General features: G+C 38.9%; 1 protein-coding gene across 7 annotated transcripts in view; it reads left to right on the forward strand.

Annotated features, from left to right (window-relative positions):
• EYA1 (EYA transcriptional coactivator and phosphatase 1) overlaps positions 1 to 20,285 on the forward strand; it is a 326,218-nt gene that overhangs the window by 190,689 nt on the left and 115,244 nt on the right. For 2 of the 7 annotated variants that reach the window (XM_012663115.1, XM_012663119.1), the window contains 4 exons: positions 3,272 to 3,349; positions 15,160 to 15,229; positions 15,549 to 15,694; positions 19,400 to 19,537. In XM_012663115.1, the coding sequence (XP_012518569.1) occupies positions 3,272 to 3,349; positions 15,160 to 15,229; positions 15,549 to 15,694; positions 19,400 to 19,537 (432 nt within the window). Of the gene's footprint in view, positions 1 to 903; positions 919 to 3,271; positions 3,350 to 15,159; positions 15,230 to 15,548; positions 15,695 to 19,375; positions 19,538 to 20,285 lie in introns of all 7 variants that reach the window. The other 5 variants (XM_012663114.1, XM_012663113.1, XM_012663116.1 and 2 more) reach the window with 5 other exon arrangements.

The following is a 20,285-nucleotide window of genomic DNA, read 5'->3' on the forward strand; positions in this document are numbered from 1 at the left end:
GCGTAGATCCTTAAGGATCAGACAGAAGGTTGGAAACTTGGGAGTGGTCGAAAAAGAGACTCTCCGGTGGAGACAAAGAGAACAAAAGTTACTGTCTTCTAATAGACCGAGGTCATGTAATGAAGCAAATAGTATAGTGGAGGTAAAATGATACTACAGTTATTCAGAGGCAGATTATTCATAGTTTTTTTATTCAGATAGGTGGCATAGATGGAATAATTGTTCTTGGATGTTACCGTACCTTAAACCTCTAAGACTTAAAAAAAGAAAATTCAGTGTGTGATGTTTTTAAATTGAAAGCCTCTGAGAGGTGCTCTCTTATATCATCTATGGCATATTTATAAACGTGACAGTGCCAGCGAGAATGGGATGGGTAAATTTTTGGTGGCTGGAGATTATTCTTGTCTTTTTAACTCTCCGGTGGGTGTATGTTTGGCAACAACAAAACCAAAAGTAGTCTCTGTTCATTTGGCTTTCATTCGGAAGCTATTTTACATCACAATAAATCACCAGTCTTTTTAGCATCCAGTCCCTGGTGATCAAAGTATTCAATTACAGTACCTGATAAAATCATGAATATCCTGGTAGTTACTTTATGTACATCCTCTTCTCTTCAACAATGCACCTTTTAATAAATTGGATTCACTGGGAAAAGGGAGTCTTTATTCCTTAGTGTATAGATGAGTATATTTGAACAATGGCAAAAAGCAACATACCTGGGGCCTAAAAGAAAAAAGTATCCTCTTCCTGTCCTTTCTATTCTTTTTTGCTTAGTTTTAATGGATTTCAAGGATAATTGAATGTGCCTCTTGGGAGTGAAAGCTACATTCGATTAAGCTAATCATATGGAGGATAGCTGGTGTAGATTTTAGGGGTGCAGAAATAGGAATGGTTTTGGTATAGTCAAGCTTTTGCAAAGTGATTATATTGTCTAATCTGCAGAATTGCGAACCTTAGATTTGCAGAGACTTAGAAGTAATCTTGACTAATATCCCACACTGGGGAAGAATATCTTTACATCTTTTTCTAACAATTGGGTTTGAAACATGTACTTGAGATCTTCCAGCAAGTTCACTAGAATGGTGGCTGTAAGACTCGAGGAGGGCAGAGATGGTAGGGGCTTTGCTGTCTGCTCTGTCCAGTGTGTGGCACTGTGCCTCAGCTGCCTTGCTGTGTTGTAGAGTAGCTCTAACTGTTGGAAAGTGCCACTTGTCACCATTTCTTCAAGCTTTGGTCATGGGCCTTGGAGTCAAAAACATCCAAAATTGAATCTTATTTCTGCCATCTATTGTGTGACCTTGGGCAACTTTCTAACCCCTCTAGTTTCAATTTTTACATGTGTAACAAGAAGACAGTACTGACTAGGGAGTTCACGAGTGTGTTTTAAGACCTCCTTGAAGAGTTGTTTAAAAGGATTAATTATAATGTCTATAAAAAAATCTGACACATAGTCAGATTATATGTGACAGGTACTTTATATGACCCGTTTCCATTGCAGCTAATTCTAATCTTTTGCTCAGCATATCGTGTTTGATTCTAAGTTCAGAATCCCAGTGGTGATTTGTCCAGCACAGAGTGAAACAGAACTATTGCTTTGTTGTGTACAGGGCATTATATAAGCTTTTTTAAAGGAGGTAAGGTTTGATGTGGATAAAAAAGTAGTAAACTTAGAAACTGTGTACTAGCAGTTAAATACCGGCTTTCTTAAAGCTATGGCAGTATAATAGTTATGAAGAACAAGATCGTTAGGTTGTCTGGTGGCTTGGAGAGACAAGGGAAATACAGGCTTATATCAGAATTTATTAGCATCAACTAAGACTTCTGAACCCAAAACAACTGTCAGAAAAGTGAAAACTTCAGTTACAACTTCAGTTCCACTCTTGTTTGGTCTACATTAAAACAATCAGGCAGAGTGATTTCCATTAGTCTCACTGTTTTGTTTTTTTTCCCAAGCTTGTTTAGAAGTTATCTAAATAAATACTTTTTTAAAAAATGACTATCTGATACATTTATAATGCTTATTCGTGCATTATGCATTAGTAAAATATTTGAAGGTCCAGGAGTTGCATGAATATGTCTTCTCCTTGATGTTTGTAATAGATTGGTGATGTTGAAAGAAGAAAAGTCTTCATTTTCTCCATCATCTTTTCCCATTTTGGAGTGTGTTTACTTTAAAAGAGAAGCCTCCTCAAAGATTCTCTTGTGGGAGCCTTCATTTTGGGAAACATGTTATTGATTTTTAGGTATCCTTTTAATTATTACCTACTCTTTCTGAAAACCTGTTAATAGGGAATGAATAACTTCCAGTAAGTAGGCTTGGCAGATTCTGATCATGGCACTTCACCAGTAGTTTCTAGGGAAAACAATAATGCTATTTCCTTGTTTAAAAAAACAAAATCTAAACCTAGAGAGAAAAAAGGTAGATGTTTGAGGTGGCCTGGTTTTTCTGTTTGGTAGGGATGCAATAACACTGTCACCATATCAGGGGAGTGGATTGCTTTGGAGAATCCATAGCATAAATCTAAAAGTTATTTTACAGCCCAAAGGGACTTGACCAAAGAGCATGTATGTATCCCACAGACTGCCTGCCGTCAGTATTATTTTGAAATGGATAACTTCATTTCTGCTTCATTTGGATTTACTGTGTTTTTGGTACTAAGCATACATAAAATGCTGAGAATTGACATTCAGATATGGCTAGGTGGTAGTAATAGTCCATTAAATTGAGCACTCTGTTTTTTAGCCATGCTGGATAACCAAGAAAGTGTGTGTGTGCGTGCGTGAGCGTGTGTGCGTACGTATGTATGCACCTGTTCTTACACATCATGAAAACCTGTCGGTGTTAAGGACAGCCACTTATTTCATACTTCTTCAAATCTTTTTGTTCTAACCTTTTGAGTCCTTTTGGCTAAATAACAAAGATTTTTCTCCAACCCCAGGAAATAATTTCACATCACATTATGTATATCTTGAGAGACAATCATTTATTAATAAGTAATTTAGTAAATGAATTTAATTACTTTTAGTTTAAAGTGCTTCTTTTAAAGGGTAACTTTCACAATAGATTGTTTCCTTGGGGAGAAAAAGCTTAATATGTGAATGTCTTTTTAAAAGGATTCTTTTAGGAATATTAGTCTGATTCATGTTCAAATAGGAAAAGATTGTTTTAAAAAATGATTTTCATATCAATATTTTGAATTTTATATGTTCTTGACCATGTCTTTACAAATAACTATTAACTGGATATATCATATGTTGTTTATTTTTGTAGTTAAAACAGAGCCAATGAGCAGCAGTGAAACAGCTTCAACAACAGCAGACGGGTCTTTAGACAATTTCTCAGGTTCAGGTAAGAAATAAATATTAGGTTTTCATATTAATACTAAACAATTTTTTCTAGTTTATTTATATACATAAATATATCTGTGTATGTATACCTATATGTGTGTATATATTTACGTATATGTACATATAAAAATATAGCTTTGCTCAAAGACGTATTTACCAATTCTGTTGTTTCTATTCAGTGTGATGAAGTGTTTGCTGAAAATGTTGGTATCCAATAAAGGAGATAAAAGGGGTTTTGTTCTTCTCCTTTCTTCTACTAAATTATCTTTATTATGCTCATAGTGACCCTCTACCATTCTCCTTCATTTATATCATTTTTCCAATCATGCAAATCTAGGTAGGTATAATTGGGTTCCTTATATCTTATAGCCCCTAAGTAGACTTACCGAGCCATCCTCCTAAGTAACTTGTGTCAGCTATATATCTACCTTAAGTAGACTCTTAAAGAATCATTAGGGTCTTAAGTTAGTTTTTATTCTCTTTCAAATTAATAAAACCTTCCAATAAACAAAATATTCATTTCACATCTGTCATAATAAAATTACTGATAAGAAATTGACTGATAATAAAGTAACTATGAGAACGTGATTATATATTTGCCAAGTTACCCAGCCCAGCTTTAAAAATTATTTATATCGGAAGTAATTCTTAAAATTCTAAACCTTTTCATATTATATTCTGTATTTATAAAATCTCAACTGAAAACGCTGTACTTTCATAAATTTGTGACTGATATAATCTAACTCTCAGGATCATTTACTTAACACATACCACAACTAAAAGGAATTATATATAGATATAAAAAGAAATGTAAGTGCACAACTTTCATGCTAATGATAGCAGATGGAAGCAATAAGGAAATAACAAAGGGTGTTCTGTCCATTTGTTCTTTCCAAAAACATTTACTAGAATTTGACTTATGCTAGGCATTGTGGTTGGTGCCATTATGGATTCATAGAGGTATGAAGTGGTCCTGGTTCAGGGATTGGTGGGGCGAACAAGTGACCAGACCATTACAGTACAGTTTGGTAATGAATGCCAGCAGGAAGCCCAGGGAGCCCAAAGAATACCCAGGAAGGGACCCAGTGGAGACTGGGTTGAGGTGAGATTGTCAGAGAAGGTATTCTAGAGTAGACGCTCAGTCTTAAAAAATGAGTAGGAAAAAAGTACGCGTAGAACTGGGGAGAGGGATGCTGGACATATGGGGCACAGAAGGCTTGGAGCTTGGGGGAAGCACTGATGGCTCAGTGTTCCTGGTGTGTACAATGTGAGCAGTGACGGCATGATGCAGAGGGAGTCAGTCTCTGAAGAGGGTTCTGTGTGCAGCATGGAGTTTGTGTTTTATCCCCAGTGCAGTGGGAGGCATCAAAGGAATGGCTGCATGATCATATTCATAATACAGAATCATGCCTGTGGTGGCAGGACAGATTGGAGGCAGGTGAACTGAAGCGGAGAGACCAGCTAGAGATTTTTTGTATTAATCTGGGCAAGAAATATTGAAGACATGAGCTAAGGCATTGGCAATGGGTGTGGGAAGGTGATGGATTAGGTATATTTATGAAGTAGAATGTATAGTCATCAGTGACTAACGGGTATTGGGGTGAGCAAGACAGAAGTTAAGAGCTAGGGAATACAGGAGGGGCATGGTTGATAAAGATGGGGACCTCAGTTTGGGGCATGTTGAATATGAGGCAACATCCACCTGAAGATGTCAAGCATATTAGGGTTTGGAGCTCAGGAAAGATTTGGAATAGAAATTTGGAAAATGTACAGGGAGTTGAAGCTAGCTAGGTATAACAGCATTGAAGACAAAACTCCGTGAAAGCCAGTATGTATAAGAGATGGGCAGAAGATCAAATGAAAACAGGTGAATTCAGGAAGAAGCAAGAATGTTGAACTGGAAGTGAAGGCAGGAAAGAATTTCAAGGAAGCACTGTTTATGGGACAGATTCATACACAGCTATTAAAAATTTTTAAAAAACTTAATGACATGAGAAAATGTTAAGTATATTAAGTGAAAAAGCAGGTTACAAAAGAATAATGTTCAGTATAACCACATAGTTTTGCTTTTTTAAAAAGGCATTTGTGTGTATGTATATGGGCCTGTGCATATAGGTATAAAAATTAATGGTGATTTTCTATGGATGGTGGAAAATAATTTGAATGTTACCACTTCTACTTTTATCTTGTTTTAAAAAATTTTTTACAATGCATATGTATAACATTTATACTTTTAAAAAGTAATAATTTGTAAGTGCAAGTTAAAAATCATATACTACAAAGAGATAAGATTTTTTTAAAGAATCTGTGGAAAATAGCATTGCATCACAGTTTTTCCTGATTTTGATAACTGTACTGTGGTAAAGGAATTTGTTGTTTTCAAGAAATATACCCTGAAGTACTCATGAGTAAAAGGACATCATATATAAAAACTCCAGAAGAATGTGGAATATACAAGTGTATGCATTCACACACATAGAGGAAAGAGAAGATGAAGCTAATGAAATAATAAAATGTTGGGGAATTTAGATGAAGGCTATCTGGGAAGTGTTTGTGCTCTTCTTGTAACTTTAAAAAATAAAAAAGTTACAAGCATCAACGATTTAGCCTATGGCAGTTTTAGTGGGTGGGTGGGCTTCACTTTCCCTTGTCCCTACTGGAGCACATTCCCTGTTCCTGTGTCTCTAGCAAAGCTCCTAGCAGATAGTATGTGCTCCCAAAGTTTATTGAATGAATGGAAGATTTAATATGGTGAGGAAATGGAGCCCAGGAAGAGAAAAATGTCTTTCAAGTACATAAGTGGTCAAGGAAGTGAAGGGAGGGTGGTCCAGGAGAGAACAGGGTGGCATTTAGGTGGGGCTGGTGTCACGCTGCTGACACAAAATAGATAGAAGTGAAATTAAGGGTTTGGGCAAAACGAAGCTCATTGGTGGAGGGAAGTCCCTGATGGGACAGCAATAGCTTAAATCCAAAACAAAAGTTGATCAGCCTAGAAAGGAAATAACTTTTTCACAGAAACGTTGGGGAAGATGCAATGGGAGGTAGTGCAAATGAGTTTGAAGTGGAGGAGAGAGTAATATGTTTAGAGAATTCCTATCTGATTCCACCGTTCAGACCCTCCAATGGCTCCCATTGGCTCCCAGACGAATGGCTCCCATTCGTCTCTGGGTAAGAGCCAAATCCTTACAAAAGCCTACAGGCCCTATCACCAAACATCTGCCCCGGTGACTCTCTGGCCTGGTTGCCTGGCTCCCTTGCTTGCTGCTGTTCCCCCAGTGTGCCCGCCACACACCCTCCCCATGTACCTGCTTGCCCAGTTCACTGCCTTCTAGTCTGTGCTCAAATCTCACCTTCTTGTCAAGGCCCACCCTGAGCATCCTACTCAGGGTTGCATAGCTCTCCTTGCTTCTGTTCTCTCTGACAGGCTAGGTACCCTACTTTCCCTGCCCCACAACACTCAGAACCTTTTGCAAACTATATCATTTTTTGTGCATTACATTTATTGGGAGACTCTCACCCCACCAGGATATAAGCTTGTGAGGGCAGGGATTTTGTCATCTTTTGCTTGCCTCTGTATCCCTAACACCTAAAACACTACCTGGCACATATTAGGCACTCACTTGTTCGCTTGATGAATTAACAGGTATATGAATGAGTGAATGATGGCTTCTACTTTTTTTGTCTGAAGTGACTCAAATTGAGAATAGTGACGGGCTTGTGAGCTTGAAGAGTTGGAGAAGATGGAAATAGATGCAGTGGGGAATGGGGAAGTGTGAGGCTGCTTAGACACACAGAAAAGGATTGGCAGTAGAGCCCAAGGTCCAAGCAAGGCTGGGGCTAGTGAGCAGGGACCTCTATGGTAGAGCAGCTTTTTCCTACCAGGGCTTAGCAGCTCAGGTGTAAAGACACTGGGCTTGATCCAGGATCAAGGATTTGCCAGGTAGGGCATGGGAGAATATGGAGTTAAGAGAATTGAGTATATCAGTAAAAGAATGATTTCAAATAATTATTCATGTATCCAAGGTAAGTAGAAAGAAGGAGAAGGTAGGGACTGATAACTTGAGAGAAGATAAGGGTGTCATGGGTCCTGCATCTTTTCATGAGGTTGCAGAACATGTGAAATGAGAATAAAGGAATGAAAATTCTAGACAGAGATGGTGCTCCTTACTTAATTTCAAACTCACGAGGCCTCTACCCCACGCTTCTGTGGTTAGTTCTCTGCACTTCCCTTCCTCAGCCTTCATCACTCCTTTTAAAATTGTTTTTCAGTGTCTGTCTTCCTACTGAATAGTAGCCCCATGAGAACTGAGATTCTGTTTGTCCTATCATGGTATGAAGCACAAAGGAAATACTCAGTAAATGTTAAGGGAATGAATGAATTGGTCAATGTGGCTGTGGCTGGAGACCATGGCATGGGGGGAAGGGTCAGGATGTGGTCTCGAGCTTGATAACTGAAGTAGAAGGCCAGGGTTGAGGTCTAGACAGAATGAGAAAAGTGTTGGATGTATGGCCTAGGATAATATTGGGCTTGTTAGGAGATGCAGCAAATCGCCGAAGTTTTCGATAAATACGAGGCTGTGTCCAGGAGGTGGGTCATTCATGGAACTGTTGAAGAGCTGTCTTGAACCTCAGAGAAGGGAAGGTTTTAGCAGAGAGCGGAAAACCAATGGTTTAGAAGAAGCAGCAATTAAGATATGTTTTTAGGTCTTCGTGATGCCTGGGATCTGAGAAGGTCAGCAGCCTCTACTTGGAAAGATACGCAGGAGAAATAAGGGCTTAGCTGAAGGCAGAGGGGTCGTTTGGTGAAGAGGCTGAAGCTGTAAAGTATTTTTGTTTTCCATACATAGAATGATTATCTGTGTTGCACACAGAGGAGAAAGAATTGGGGAGCTAGGGAGTTGGGTCAAGGCATAGAAAACACAGAGCACCAGGGGATGGATATTCTTTTATTGTGTTTTACCTTTTCTTTCTTTCTTTTTTTTTTTAATGAGTAAAGGTACAAAAGTCATGGCATGTTGGAGTGGCTGCGAATAGGGCTTAGGGTTTTGGTGAAAAAAGTAGTAGTCTCCTTTAACTCCAAGCTGCTCTTTTAACCTCTGTGGTCACCATTCCTACTTTCTTCTCCACAACGGCTTAAAAATTCGCATACACGTAAAAATCCCCATCCCAACTATTCTTAGTGTCTTAAGAAAATGGACAACAAGGATAAAGAAGAAATGAAGCCACTCTGATGCTGGCCATCACTGTCTCCACCTCTATCTTTCAAGGCACCCTAGCATCTTAAAGGGTTTAGGAGATGGTGAGCCTCACTCTTTTCCAGGGAGTCACTCAGGTATCCTAGGATGGGGAGAGTGAAGGGGAAGGGTGGATTTTCCAAGGCATGTGGCTGAATTGAAAATCACAAGGTTGGTTATTGTCCCGACCCGCGGGGTAGTCAACGCAGACCCTGGAGGAGGGAGTGGGAATTGGGAGAGAGGCAGGAGACACAAGAAATGGAGACAAGACAGGAGTCTGATCAAGTCTCGTTTATTGGCACGAAGGCAAAGGCTTAAGTAAGGCAGAAAGAGTAACAGTAAAGGGGCGGTGCTTTCCGAGGCTCTGGCTTTCCGGCCAGAGGATTTCTATATAAGGAAACCCTCAGGGGCTTTCAAGGGCTACATAGTTATAATGGGTAAATAGAAACTTAAAAGGTCTTCCGCAGGCTTTTGCAAATGCGTGGGCTTGGTAAGCAGCTGCCGGGCCTCATGGCTCCGGACAGGTTATCATGCTTTCAAAATATTGTGATGTTTTGCTCATGTGCTGTTTACCAGTGAAAAGCAATGTGTTAATGATTTAAAATTTAAGAACAGCCTAGGCGTCATGCTCATGCCTATAATTCTAGCACTCTGGGAGGCCGAGGCAGGAGGATTGCTTGAGCTCAGGAGTTCCAGACCAGCCTGATTAAGAGTGAGACCCCATCTCTACTACAAATAGACAAAATTAGCCAGGCGTGGTGGCATGCGCCTGTAGTCCCAGCTACTCGGGAGGCTGAGGCAGGAGAATCGATTGAGCCCAAGAGTTTGAGGTTGCTGTGAGCTAGGATGATGCCATGGTACTCTAGCCTGGGCAACAGAGCAAGACTCTGTCTCAAAAATATAAATAAATAAATAAATAATAAAATAAAATAAAATTTAAGAACAATAGAGATTGAAAATAATGTGTTTTTAATATCTTTGCTGCTTCTGCCATTTCCACAAAACCTAAATTTGTTATTAAGTTGTTAAATAAAATACCAGTTGACGATATTGATCACACAAAATTGAAGTCTGGTGGTATTAATATTTGAAAATTGAAAATAGAAATAAGAATGCTTCTGGAGGACAAAAAATACAACATGTGACAAATGCAGTTTCTTTATTCTTTTAGTTGTTCATAAACAGACATAATGCTGTGGGTCTGACTCACTCTTTCAACAATTAGTTATTGAGCACCTACTGTATGCCAAGCAGTGTTGTAGGCAGAGGGACTATAGCAGTGAAAAGGTAGACAAGGTCCCTGCCCTCATAGAGATTTCATTCTTGTGGGAGAGACGGATAACACATGGGTAGGTGTGCATAAATAGGCAGAGAAAAGTGCTATGAAGAAAATAAAAGCTGATCAAAGAATATGGTAGGTGAGAGGATGGGGTCTCTCTTAGAGGACCTGCTCTGAGGAGATAGCATCTAAGCCGAAATCTTGGGGAAGTGAGGGAGTCAGTTTGGTTTAAACTAAATGTGATAGGATAATGGAGGGCTTGGAGCTGAGGATCAGAGGGGTTGTGGCATGATCTCGTTTATATTTTTAAGAGATCCCTGTTTCGTGGAAGGTGCTTTATGGGGAAGAGAAAGGAGAGAGGGCAGGTGGAAGCAGCATTTGCCTGGCTCAGAAGAAAGATGACTGTGTTAGCTCGTGTCTTCCTAGAAGAGCCACCCACCCAGCAGGATTGAACATACCAGGATTTTGTTAAGGGAAAGGAGGGAAGAGGGTAGGAAGGAAGGTTAGGTTAGGTGGGAGCATCTGGGGCTTCATGCATCCCAAGGACATTTCATCAAGGCTATCAGAGGAGTCCAAGGCCTCCCAGGGACAGGCCGTCTTAGTGTCCCTGATGCAGTCATTGGTCGAGGGAAACACTTTAAAATGTGGCCTCTCTGATTTTGCACAAGTGGATTTCAGGGCTTAGCAGCTGGGCCCCTGTTCAGGTACGTGCCTTGCAGTGGGAGAACCAGAACGTGCCTTCTCTGGTTGTCACAGTGTCGGTGACTGGAGCAGAATGATAGAGGGGAAGTGAGAAGTGGCGAGATTTGCGTTGTGTGCTGAAGGGAAAGCAGACTGGACTTAAGACAAAAGGGAGAGTGGGGAGTGAGGGAAAGAGAAGAGTCAAGACTTATTTCCAGCGTTTGACCTGCTTGTCCGGCTGAATGGTGCTGCCTCAATGGGATGGGAGCTGGAGGAGCAGTGAAGTAAGGACATGCTGAGTTTGAGGTTTCTGTCCTTCTTCCCAGTGGATTCTCAAGCTAGTGATTATTATTCACTTTGGGTTCTCCTCTCCCTTCCTACAAGATTTGAGGAGCTTCTTAAAATTGTATGTTGGAACTAGGAAAAAAAACGGAATAACTGAAAACAAATGTTCTAAGACAGATAAGGAGGGACTGGTTGTCCACATGCTCCCAAGTCTCTGCGGCATGTGTACTTTGTAAATGGTAAAATGAGCATTTTATTTACCTTGATAGATGATCTGGGGGCATTCCCTTTCCCTGGGGTTATTCTAGTCCCATGAAATTAAAATTAAATCTGAATTCCTAGATTACTGTTTAAGAAAGTTAAAGATGTCTTAGGCCATTTAGGAAAAAAATGCTTGAAGCATAAGATGGCAGATTTTTGACTGTAGGCTGCATAGAGCTTGCAGGGGTTTGGATTTAAGAGAAAGCCCAAAAGATCTGGCTTAATATATGGCACTTGAGATATTCATCAATTTTCAGTGTATACAATTAGATGAGTAGCAGCAAGACAGCATTGTAGGTTCTTCACATTTATTTCATAAGAAATACACTTTACTCCAATTTACATTGCCAAAGAGCTGAATCAGGTTAAGTATGTTTGTTTATAAATAACTTAAAATAATTGAACCATTGTTGAAATCATATGGTTTTGAGAAATCTACTTATGGCCTGAATCTCACATTCTTTTTAAACAAATACTGTTTACTGATTACTTACCATGTGCCAGGCCCTGTCAGGTGCAGAGGAAACAGAGGAGAGTAAGCAGTCCCTGGTCCCAGAAGCTCAGGGTTAGCAGAGGAAAGTAACTGTCCGTATACTACATACACTAGCTGTGATGCGAGGCGGTGAGTGCTACATCGCCAATGTTCGTGACATTCCAAGAAAGTGCCAAGAAGGAAGACATTATCCTAAAGAGAAAACGATGTTGTTAGTCCCCACGATGGAGCAACTGTTTGTCAGGCAGAGGAAAGAAGAGCATTACAAGGCAGAAGAGTCTAGTGTGAACAACCAAGACAGATATAAAAATGCATGACATGGACGGGCAGTCCTGAAGTCCAGGGAGGCTAGATAATACTAAACCCAGGAGGGAGTTGAAGCTTGAATCTCTTTGTATACTTTGTCAAGAAATTTGGAGTTTATCACAGGGATAATGTGAGCAGTCAATGTGAGCAGTCAAAAGATTGTAAGCTGGAGGGTGGATGTGAAGAGGTTTCCATTTAAGAAAGATCACTGTGGTGGCAGTAGTGAGAACCCAAGGACAAAGGGCGGCTGTCCCCGAGTGGGACGCAGGGACAGTAGCTGTAGGCTGTTACACTGATCGAGGGGAGACATAATGAGGACCTGAACCGGGACTGGAATCCTGAGAGTAGGGATGGAGCACGCAGGACGGATCAGTAGGCAATTTCTGGACTTGGGGTGGGTGAATGACTCGAGAGTCATGAAATAGAGGGAAAAAAATGAGATGATTTTGAGATTTCTAGTTTCTAGCTAGGGCGTCAGGAGGTAGTATGTTTTGGTGGAAGAAGTTAGGCCAACTTGGCTTCTAATACCAAGCTTCCCATTTATTTGGGCGGACATGTTATTTCTCTTCATCCCTGGTCCCTCCTGTGTAAAATGAGGGCAGAGAATCCCACCTTTAAACGTGTTGCTGGACAGATGTTGATGCTGTCTGTTGGGCAGAATTAAAAGTACAAAAGGAAGGGCATATTTGATAGCACAACAAAGTGACTACAATCAAAAATAAGTTAGGGTATACTTTAAAATAACTAAAAGAGTAGAATTGGAATGTTCCTAGCACAAAGAAATGATAAATGCCTGAGGTGATGGATACCCTGATTACCACGATTGGTTAATTCACTTTGTATGCCTGTATCAAAACATCACAGGCACCCTATAAAAATATGTAACTATTATACACCCATAATAATTAAAAATTTAAAAATATATAGAACTAGAGGAAAAAATAGGGCAAATTTGGGGGCAAATACAGTAGGAATCTGGGAATCTGAGAAAATAAACATTTATCACACATACAATGTGTTGTTATTCACTTTATGTCAACTGTCTCATTAAGTCTTCACAACGGTCCTGTGAGGTACCTAGATAGCATTACTGCCATCATTTGACAGGAGAACATATCGAGGCTTAGAGGGAATAAATTGACTAAAACCACATAGAAGAATTGGGATTTGAATCTGAGCTGAAATTAAATTCTGATTCCAGAACCTATGTTTAATTACCATACTCTGCCATTCTTCATGTAGATGCACATGTACTGTGCATATAATCTAAACCAAAGCTCCACAGAACATACCTTACCCCGTGTAATGTCCCTGATATCTTCTATTCTGTTGTTTTGTTTGTAAAAAAAAAAAAAAAAGCAATTACTGGGTGCAACCTATTAAGTTGGGTTTATGAACTTTTCATGGATCATGACCCACAATTTGAAAAACATAAACATAGAGCTAGAAAAGAATAAAAGGGTTTCTGTGGCTTCCGCCATCAGGTGACATTGTATTTTTTTGTTGTTTGTTTTGTAAACAATTATTTTTAATCATATTACTCCTCCAGCAGCTCTGCTGGATAAGTCCACCTTACCCTGGGCTTCTTTTCAGGAATTAGAGAGGAGAATAGAAGAGGTTGTAGCTGCAGATGACGCAGACAAATGGTAGTCCTTATAGTTCCAATGTTCTCTCACTAATCTCTCCCCTCTACAAATTGCCGTATTTAGCAAATTCTCCCACAGCTCCTTTGTGTGTCAGCATTCTCCCGTGTAGCAGACAGAACTTGTCTTTGCACGTTTGCATTTGCAGCATCTAGCACAGCACCTGGAACAGAGTAGTGACTCAGTATGTGCCAACAGACAGGGGCCACCAGCTGTGTTGGCTGCCATCTCTTCAGTGCAAGTCCATCTGTGCCGAGCGAGTGGCCAGATGGTTGCAGTCTGGGAGCTTGCAAGAGTAATACTAATCCAGATCTGTTCTATTGTCACTGGGTGTTAGGCCTCATTTGTTTCACAAGGAAAGGATTATTCATAGATTTGGAGATTCTAGTCCAATTTACCACTGTTCTCCCAAACATGGGCTGGAAAATAAATTTGAGAAACATAGATGTACTGATGTGAAAACATGAAAAACATATAAAACTTTGAGTGCATGGAACCTTCTGAATGGGTTTGTAATGTAGAATACTATTAATAAATATTAATAGTAGAGCCTCTGAAGACAGCGATTATTAGTGGAAGAAGAAAATAAACATCTTATATCTAATAATAATTATACCTAAAGAATATGCATCTTAGCCAGGTAGAGATTAGGGAGTTGGAGAGAAAAATATACATATATAGGTACAAATTTACACAGAAATGTAAATATGTCTAGATATTTATATACATGTACATATATGTAAATAGAGCATCCTTATTTACACAGAAGAAACTGAGAACTATTTTACAGCCTTAGGTGAGTTAACATGGATTTTTGCTTCTTTAGCTCAGAATGAGAGTGAAAGTACATTTGATAGAAGTTTAATGTGTTTCTGAAACATATTGAATCAAGTAAATGTGATTAAGAAGAAATTAAGTTCTGCTTGAATGCTTAAATACCTCTTTCAAAAAAAAAAAAAGCAAAAAAAGGTTTTTTACTTGAACATTAAAGTTGAATGCATGTAACTAAAAGGCAAAGGAACACCCAGATCAGCACAAGAAAAAACAGGCTTAGCTTGCAACTTGAGAAGTTTAAGATAGTTATAGGAATGTATTTTTACTATTATACAAAACATTGCTAAATCAGTGCAGGCAAATAAAGATCTATCGTATTTCTCCTCACCTGAGAGAAGATTAGACCACGTTTCTTGGTAATACAGCCTCGGGTTTGTGTGTCCCTGTTGAGCACAGACAGTGGACCAGATGACCTTTCTCGGTCCTGCCCAACCTTGCAGTTCAACCTCATACCTCCCTTTCAGCGTGACTTTCCAAACAGTAGCCAGGACGCCTTGTACTCTTAAAGCATTGCCACTGTAAAAGCCATTACAGCATGCTGACAGGTATTTAACAAGACTGCGACTGTGTTTTGTAAGAGTTCATTTAAAATTAGAGCCACTTAATCAGTTCTTATCAGTTCCTTTTTATAGTTTAACTTTCTATTAGGTCAAACCATATGAAATTGCCATTTCTGTAGGTCATAGAGGACAAATATCTGAAATTTGATATGGCCGAACCATAGTTCAAAATACATCAATGCTTTCTACGTTTGTATTATTGCTTGAATTATTGTGCTTTGTTTGTTTGTTTCAGCAATTGGGAGCAGTAGTTTCAGCCCAAGACCAACTCACCAGTTCTCTCCACCACAGATTTATCCTTCCAAGTAAGATGTATTTTCTCTTAATCAGTAAATAACTTTTCTGAGTAGACTCTTACCTTATTTCAAGTCATGTCTGTGCCCACATGTTCCATCTTAATTTAAATGACAGTGTGTTTCATAGAGACGTAAATATATTTACACAATTTATGTTGAGTATCATGTAGTAGAGACACTGAAGTCTTTCAGTGCTTTGTCTATTATATTTGAAAGTTTTACTTTAAGATACTTTAACTGGAATTTGTGATGTGGTTGTTAATCGGTTACCTTGCATGTTTCCATCTAATGCATGGGCTTTCTATTTTCTGTCATTTCTGACAAATAGCAGACCATACCCACATATTCTCCCTACTCCTTCCTCACAAACTATGGCTGCATATGGGCAAACACAGTTCACCACAGGAATGCAACAAGCTACAGCCTACGCCACATATCCACAGCCAGGACAGCCGTATGGAATTTCCTCCTACGGTGAGTAACCTGCTACTGTAGCGGCGACCTTATCTAGTGGGCATACGTGTGTTTTTGAATGGTACTTGAAGACTGTCCATCAGGGGGCCGCTTTAGAAAGTGTTGTCTCCTTTCATGTCTAAATTCTTATTATGATGATTTCTAAAGATCATTGTAAGAACTGGTGGCTCCTTACCTTGAGGTCAGAGGTGGCAAACAGATTGCGTGGTTCGTGTGCCCTCTTGCTCTCATTTTTCTCCGTGTATATCTCACCTCTGAGTTTGCCATTTGAGCACCCGGCTCTGGAATCCAAAATATTTTTGTGCATACTTATGATAAAACTTCTGTGAATGAATTCTTTTGGGGTAAAGATTCATTTCCTATTTATCAGATGCACAGCGGTGATTAGGGAAGTACAAGTGGAATTCAACAAACTCTCACTCTAAACTTGAGGGTGGTAGTATTCTCAAATTTCAGCGTTATCAGCCATTAGGAAAAGTGATCTATGATCACCGCCTGGACTACACTTTGAAGAGGCAAATCAGGAAACATTTAAAGCTCACATCGCTATTTGTTCCTCCCCACCTGGAGATTATCTTTACCTTGGTGTAATTTAATTTAATTGTTAGAGGATCAGTACCTGTAAATTAAAAATAAATCCAGCAAAATCCCAAAGTTTAATTTTTAAAAAAGCCTTAGGATTTCAAAATACCTTTTCTTCAATTGAATTGCAATTGCAATTTTAAACAAATTGAACTGAATAAAAATATATGAATTATTGTCATTTTATTAAGAAAATAATAAAACTAGTGATCAAGAAAAAGTATGTGGACACTTGGAGGAAAGAACTAGTAGAATAAATAATTTTGTACTTGTTTCACAGAATTATATTTTTTGTGACCACTATTCTAATTGTGCTTCTGCTGATACTGTCTTGGTAGTACTCTTTTCTGCAGTATAGTGAAAGAATTAATGATGTTCTTTAAGCATTTCTTTAATAATTAGATAAATTACTTTATTCCTCTTAATTCTGTCTTTACCCCAAACAAAATTGACCACTTATGAATTTCTTATAAAATATATAGAAATAAAAATCTAAATTATATGTAACTTCAACCTTTACAGCTTTATTTCAAACCTATCAGAACTGAACATTATCTAGTTAGGTGTTTTTAAAGTAGACTTTAGAAACAGCCTTAAAATGGAATTTCTGGAATTGTCTTTCATTTCCATAATTTTTAATCAAAAAGTTTCTCATAATAATATTAGATATGGATCAAATTTGTCTGTAATTTGCTTTCAAACTATTCTTGAGCTAAAAGAGAAAAAAGAATCTATATTTTGAATTGTGCAGCTTCCATTCTATATAATAGGAGTCAAGGCAGTTTCCAATTTATAGTCTCAAAATTTATGTGTAAGATGGTTATTTGAAGTATAAAAGTATTTTCCAGTACACACAATACCAAAGTACTGTTGCCCTACCAATGCTGCCATTGGAAGATGCCATTCCCGTCACTGCCTTGGCTGCCAGCCCCACACCCCCTCTCTTCTTTCTCCCCTTGTGCCTCCCCTCTCCCTTGTTCAGTCACAGGGCCTGGACAGCGCCTTTTGCCAATATCTGGGCTGTAAGGACTCTTCCAGTCCTAAAGTGTTAATGGATGTGCTTGTCGTCTGAAATAGCTGTTCCAGTAGAGTGAGATGAAAACAGAATCAGGAGCAGCAGAGTGAGGATGGGGATTTTAGTGTGATAGGTGGGGATTGGGGAAGTGGTGAAAACATGGCTCAGTGTGAAGGGCTTGGATTCTGAGCTTTCCATAGCTATAAATCCCATGGGAATAATTTTCAGTCCTTAGCATTTTCCTGATCACCCCCTTTTTCTCTTTTTGGGCCTTGAGTACAAGGAGATGCCTTAAGTGCTTGTGACCAGAGGTTCTATTTTCCTTGGGCCAATGCATTGAAAAATATGGTAGCCTTCTCCCCCTCCACTTGTTCATGAAGGAGGAACACATAGTTTAGTGTTGTCACTGCTGATAATCAAGATCCAGATGGTCTTCAAAAACTCTCCCCAAGGACTTGTGCCCCTTGACGTTTTACTTAGACTCTGTAAGAAAAAATAGGCATATCTTTTTGTAGTGAGAATAGTAGAGTAATGGGGAAAAACAATTGATTGTATTCTTCACTGGATCTGCTTGGTGTCTACCAGTGAAATGACTTTGCCATCTTACAAGTAGAAGCCATGGGGAGAGGCATGGCTATGGGAGTTTTCTGCCTCTTCCTGTTTTTCTTTACATGTTCTTATCACAGCCATCCCCATCCTGAACCTTCAGGCTAAAAACAAGAGGTGGTGCAGGTGACAGCTGGAAATAGATCAGGATAGCCGCAAATGGAGAAAGAAGGGGGAAATCCCTAGTGGTGACAACATGAAAAGAACAGGAGTTTCTAGAGCCATAAAGCCACCTGTCTTGGGAAGGTGTGTTTCCAGAGTCCCTTTATTTGTACAGATTATTCATTGGTTTGGAATTGCCTGTACAGGGAAAATTACATTTTTTAAAAATGTTAAGGTTGTGTTAAAACGTAAATGTTAAGGTCATTATGAAGTTATTTAGAGATACTCCAGAAATTAGAGTAGACTCCTCAGCCAAGAGTCAGATTCTTCCACTGCCTTAGGACAATTACCTAACTTCATTCTACTGATGAAATTCCCCTAAAATGGAAATAAACAGTAAGACTACTGTGTATTCTAGATTCTAAAGATACCATTTATCTTAAGCGCAAAGCAAAATTATTCAAAAATGTGAATTCCCTTGGCAGAAATTTCTCTCGTCCCTCTGTGGGAATTAAGGACAGTTGTTCACTTTTACGACTGTCTTTAATTATGATCCGGAGCTGAGCCCTATGCCTCAGTGCTGCCAAACCGAAGTCTGGAATTACAGTGTCAGCCTGGTGCTTTGGGAAGTTTTTGGGGTCCACAAATACATTATTTTTTCATACTTCCATATGATAAAAACAAAGGTACTTTAGACTACATTTAAAATAATTATATTTGAATATTTGAAACTAAAAGGGACAAAAGAGGAACTACTTGTCAACTTCACTTGTTTATAAATCCCCGTGCTGTTTTATAGGATTCAGTTCTGTAGTGTTCCACTTCTATTGTGCTTACTTCCTGAGAGGACCCAGATATTAAGGAGAAGGCTTTGCTGCGTGTTGCTTAATTTTGTGCCCAATGTGCCTTCCTCTGACATCAAAATGAGTTGTGTACTAAAATCAGCTTTGTGATAGAGTAAGGGGAAAAAAACCACTGTGAGGCTAGAGGCTCTAATTCTTTTTTAGGAAAAAAAATTTATTTTGATAGTAATATAACAACTTCGGAATAATTTAGCTAAGTTCAATTATGGCTATTTCTTAACTACAAAGGAGATGATCTTCAACTCTTGCAAAACAACAAAATGAAGTACAGAAAAGATATCACGGGAGTTATATTTTGTAGAAAGTTGAATGCAGAAGAGAGAATAGTGTGAATAGGCAAATCTGTAGTAATCCTGGATTTTTTAAAAAAATTGAACTTATACTTTGTGATATTTCAATTATAAGCGTGTATACTCTTTGTCACTGAGATAAGATTGGGAAGCATTTATGACGACACAGTTGTGGAAGTGTGTGTTTTTGTATATTTACCAGCTTTTGAAAATGAACAGATAGATAAGCTATCACTAACTGATTTAGGTGCATTGTGGGCAGGCATCAAGACCGAAGGTGGATTGTCACAGTCGCAGTCACCTGGACAGACAGGATTTCTCAGCTATGGCACAAGCTTTGGTACCCCTCAACCCGGACAGGCACCATACAGCTACCAGATGCAAGGTCTGTATACATATTGACATTGCTGTTTTCCTTAACCCCATAGGCCGATAGTTAATTTCTAAAGTAGAATTTGAAATTTCATATAAGTAGTCAATGACGATGGCAAGTCGACTGAGCTTAGAGGCAGGACACCTGCTTCTAGTTCAGCTCTTCACTCACCTACTCTCTGGGCCTAAATTTCCATGTTTATAACATCAAGAGGTTAAACTGATCTATAAGGTTCTTTTCAAAAAGCTGTAAAACTTTTTGTGGAGCTGTTTCTTCTTCCTTTGTCATCTTCTGTCAATTAAAAAAGGAATGAAAAAGTCAAACGTCAGTCATGTAGGAGGTTGTGATGTGGTATATGCTAAAAAACTCGAGTACTTGGTTTTACCAACTAACTTTTCTAAAAGGGCTCTTTTCTTTATTTTTATTATGGAGTAGAGGTTGGAGGGTGGCAATCATAGCTCTAGAAATAAAGATGTGATATGTGTTGACTAAATGATCTGCCAAAGACCAGTAAATCAGATTTACAGCCACCCAGTGAATCTTCAAGATAATGCTTCCAAGAATCTGTCCCTGGTTTCTGTCTGTGAAACTACAGGCAAAACATAATGTAAGTGCGAGTTAAATGGAATGACAGCTCAAAGTTTATATTGTCAAAGCTGTTTTCAGGAATACATAGACATTCCTTATAATTAAGCATATATTTGTATCATGCAAATGCATCTGTAAAGTACTTGGGAATGGTTTCCACATAATTTAAACA

Source organism: Propithecus coquereli, unplaced genomic scaffold (assembly GCF_000956105.1).
Source record: "Propithecus coquereli isolate 6110/MARCELLA unplaced genomic scaffold, Pcoq_1.0 Scaffold8, whole genome shotgun sequence".
In the NCBI taxonomy this organism is placed as follows: domain Eukaryota; kingdom Metazoa; phylum Chordata; class Mammalia; order Primates; family Indriidae; genus Propithecus; species Propithecus coquereli.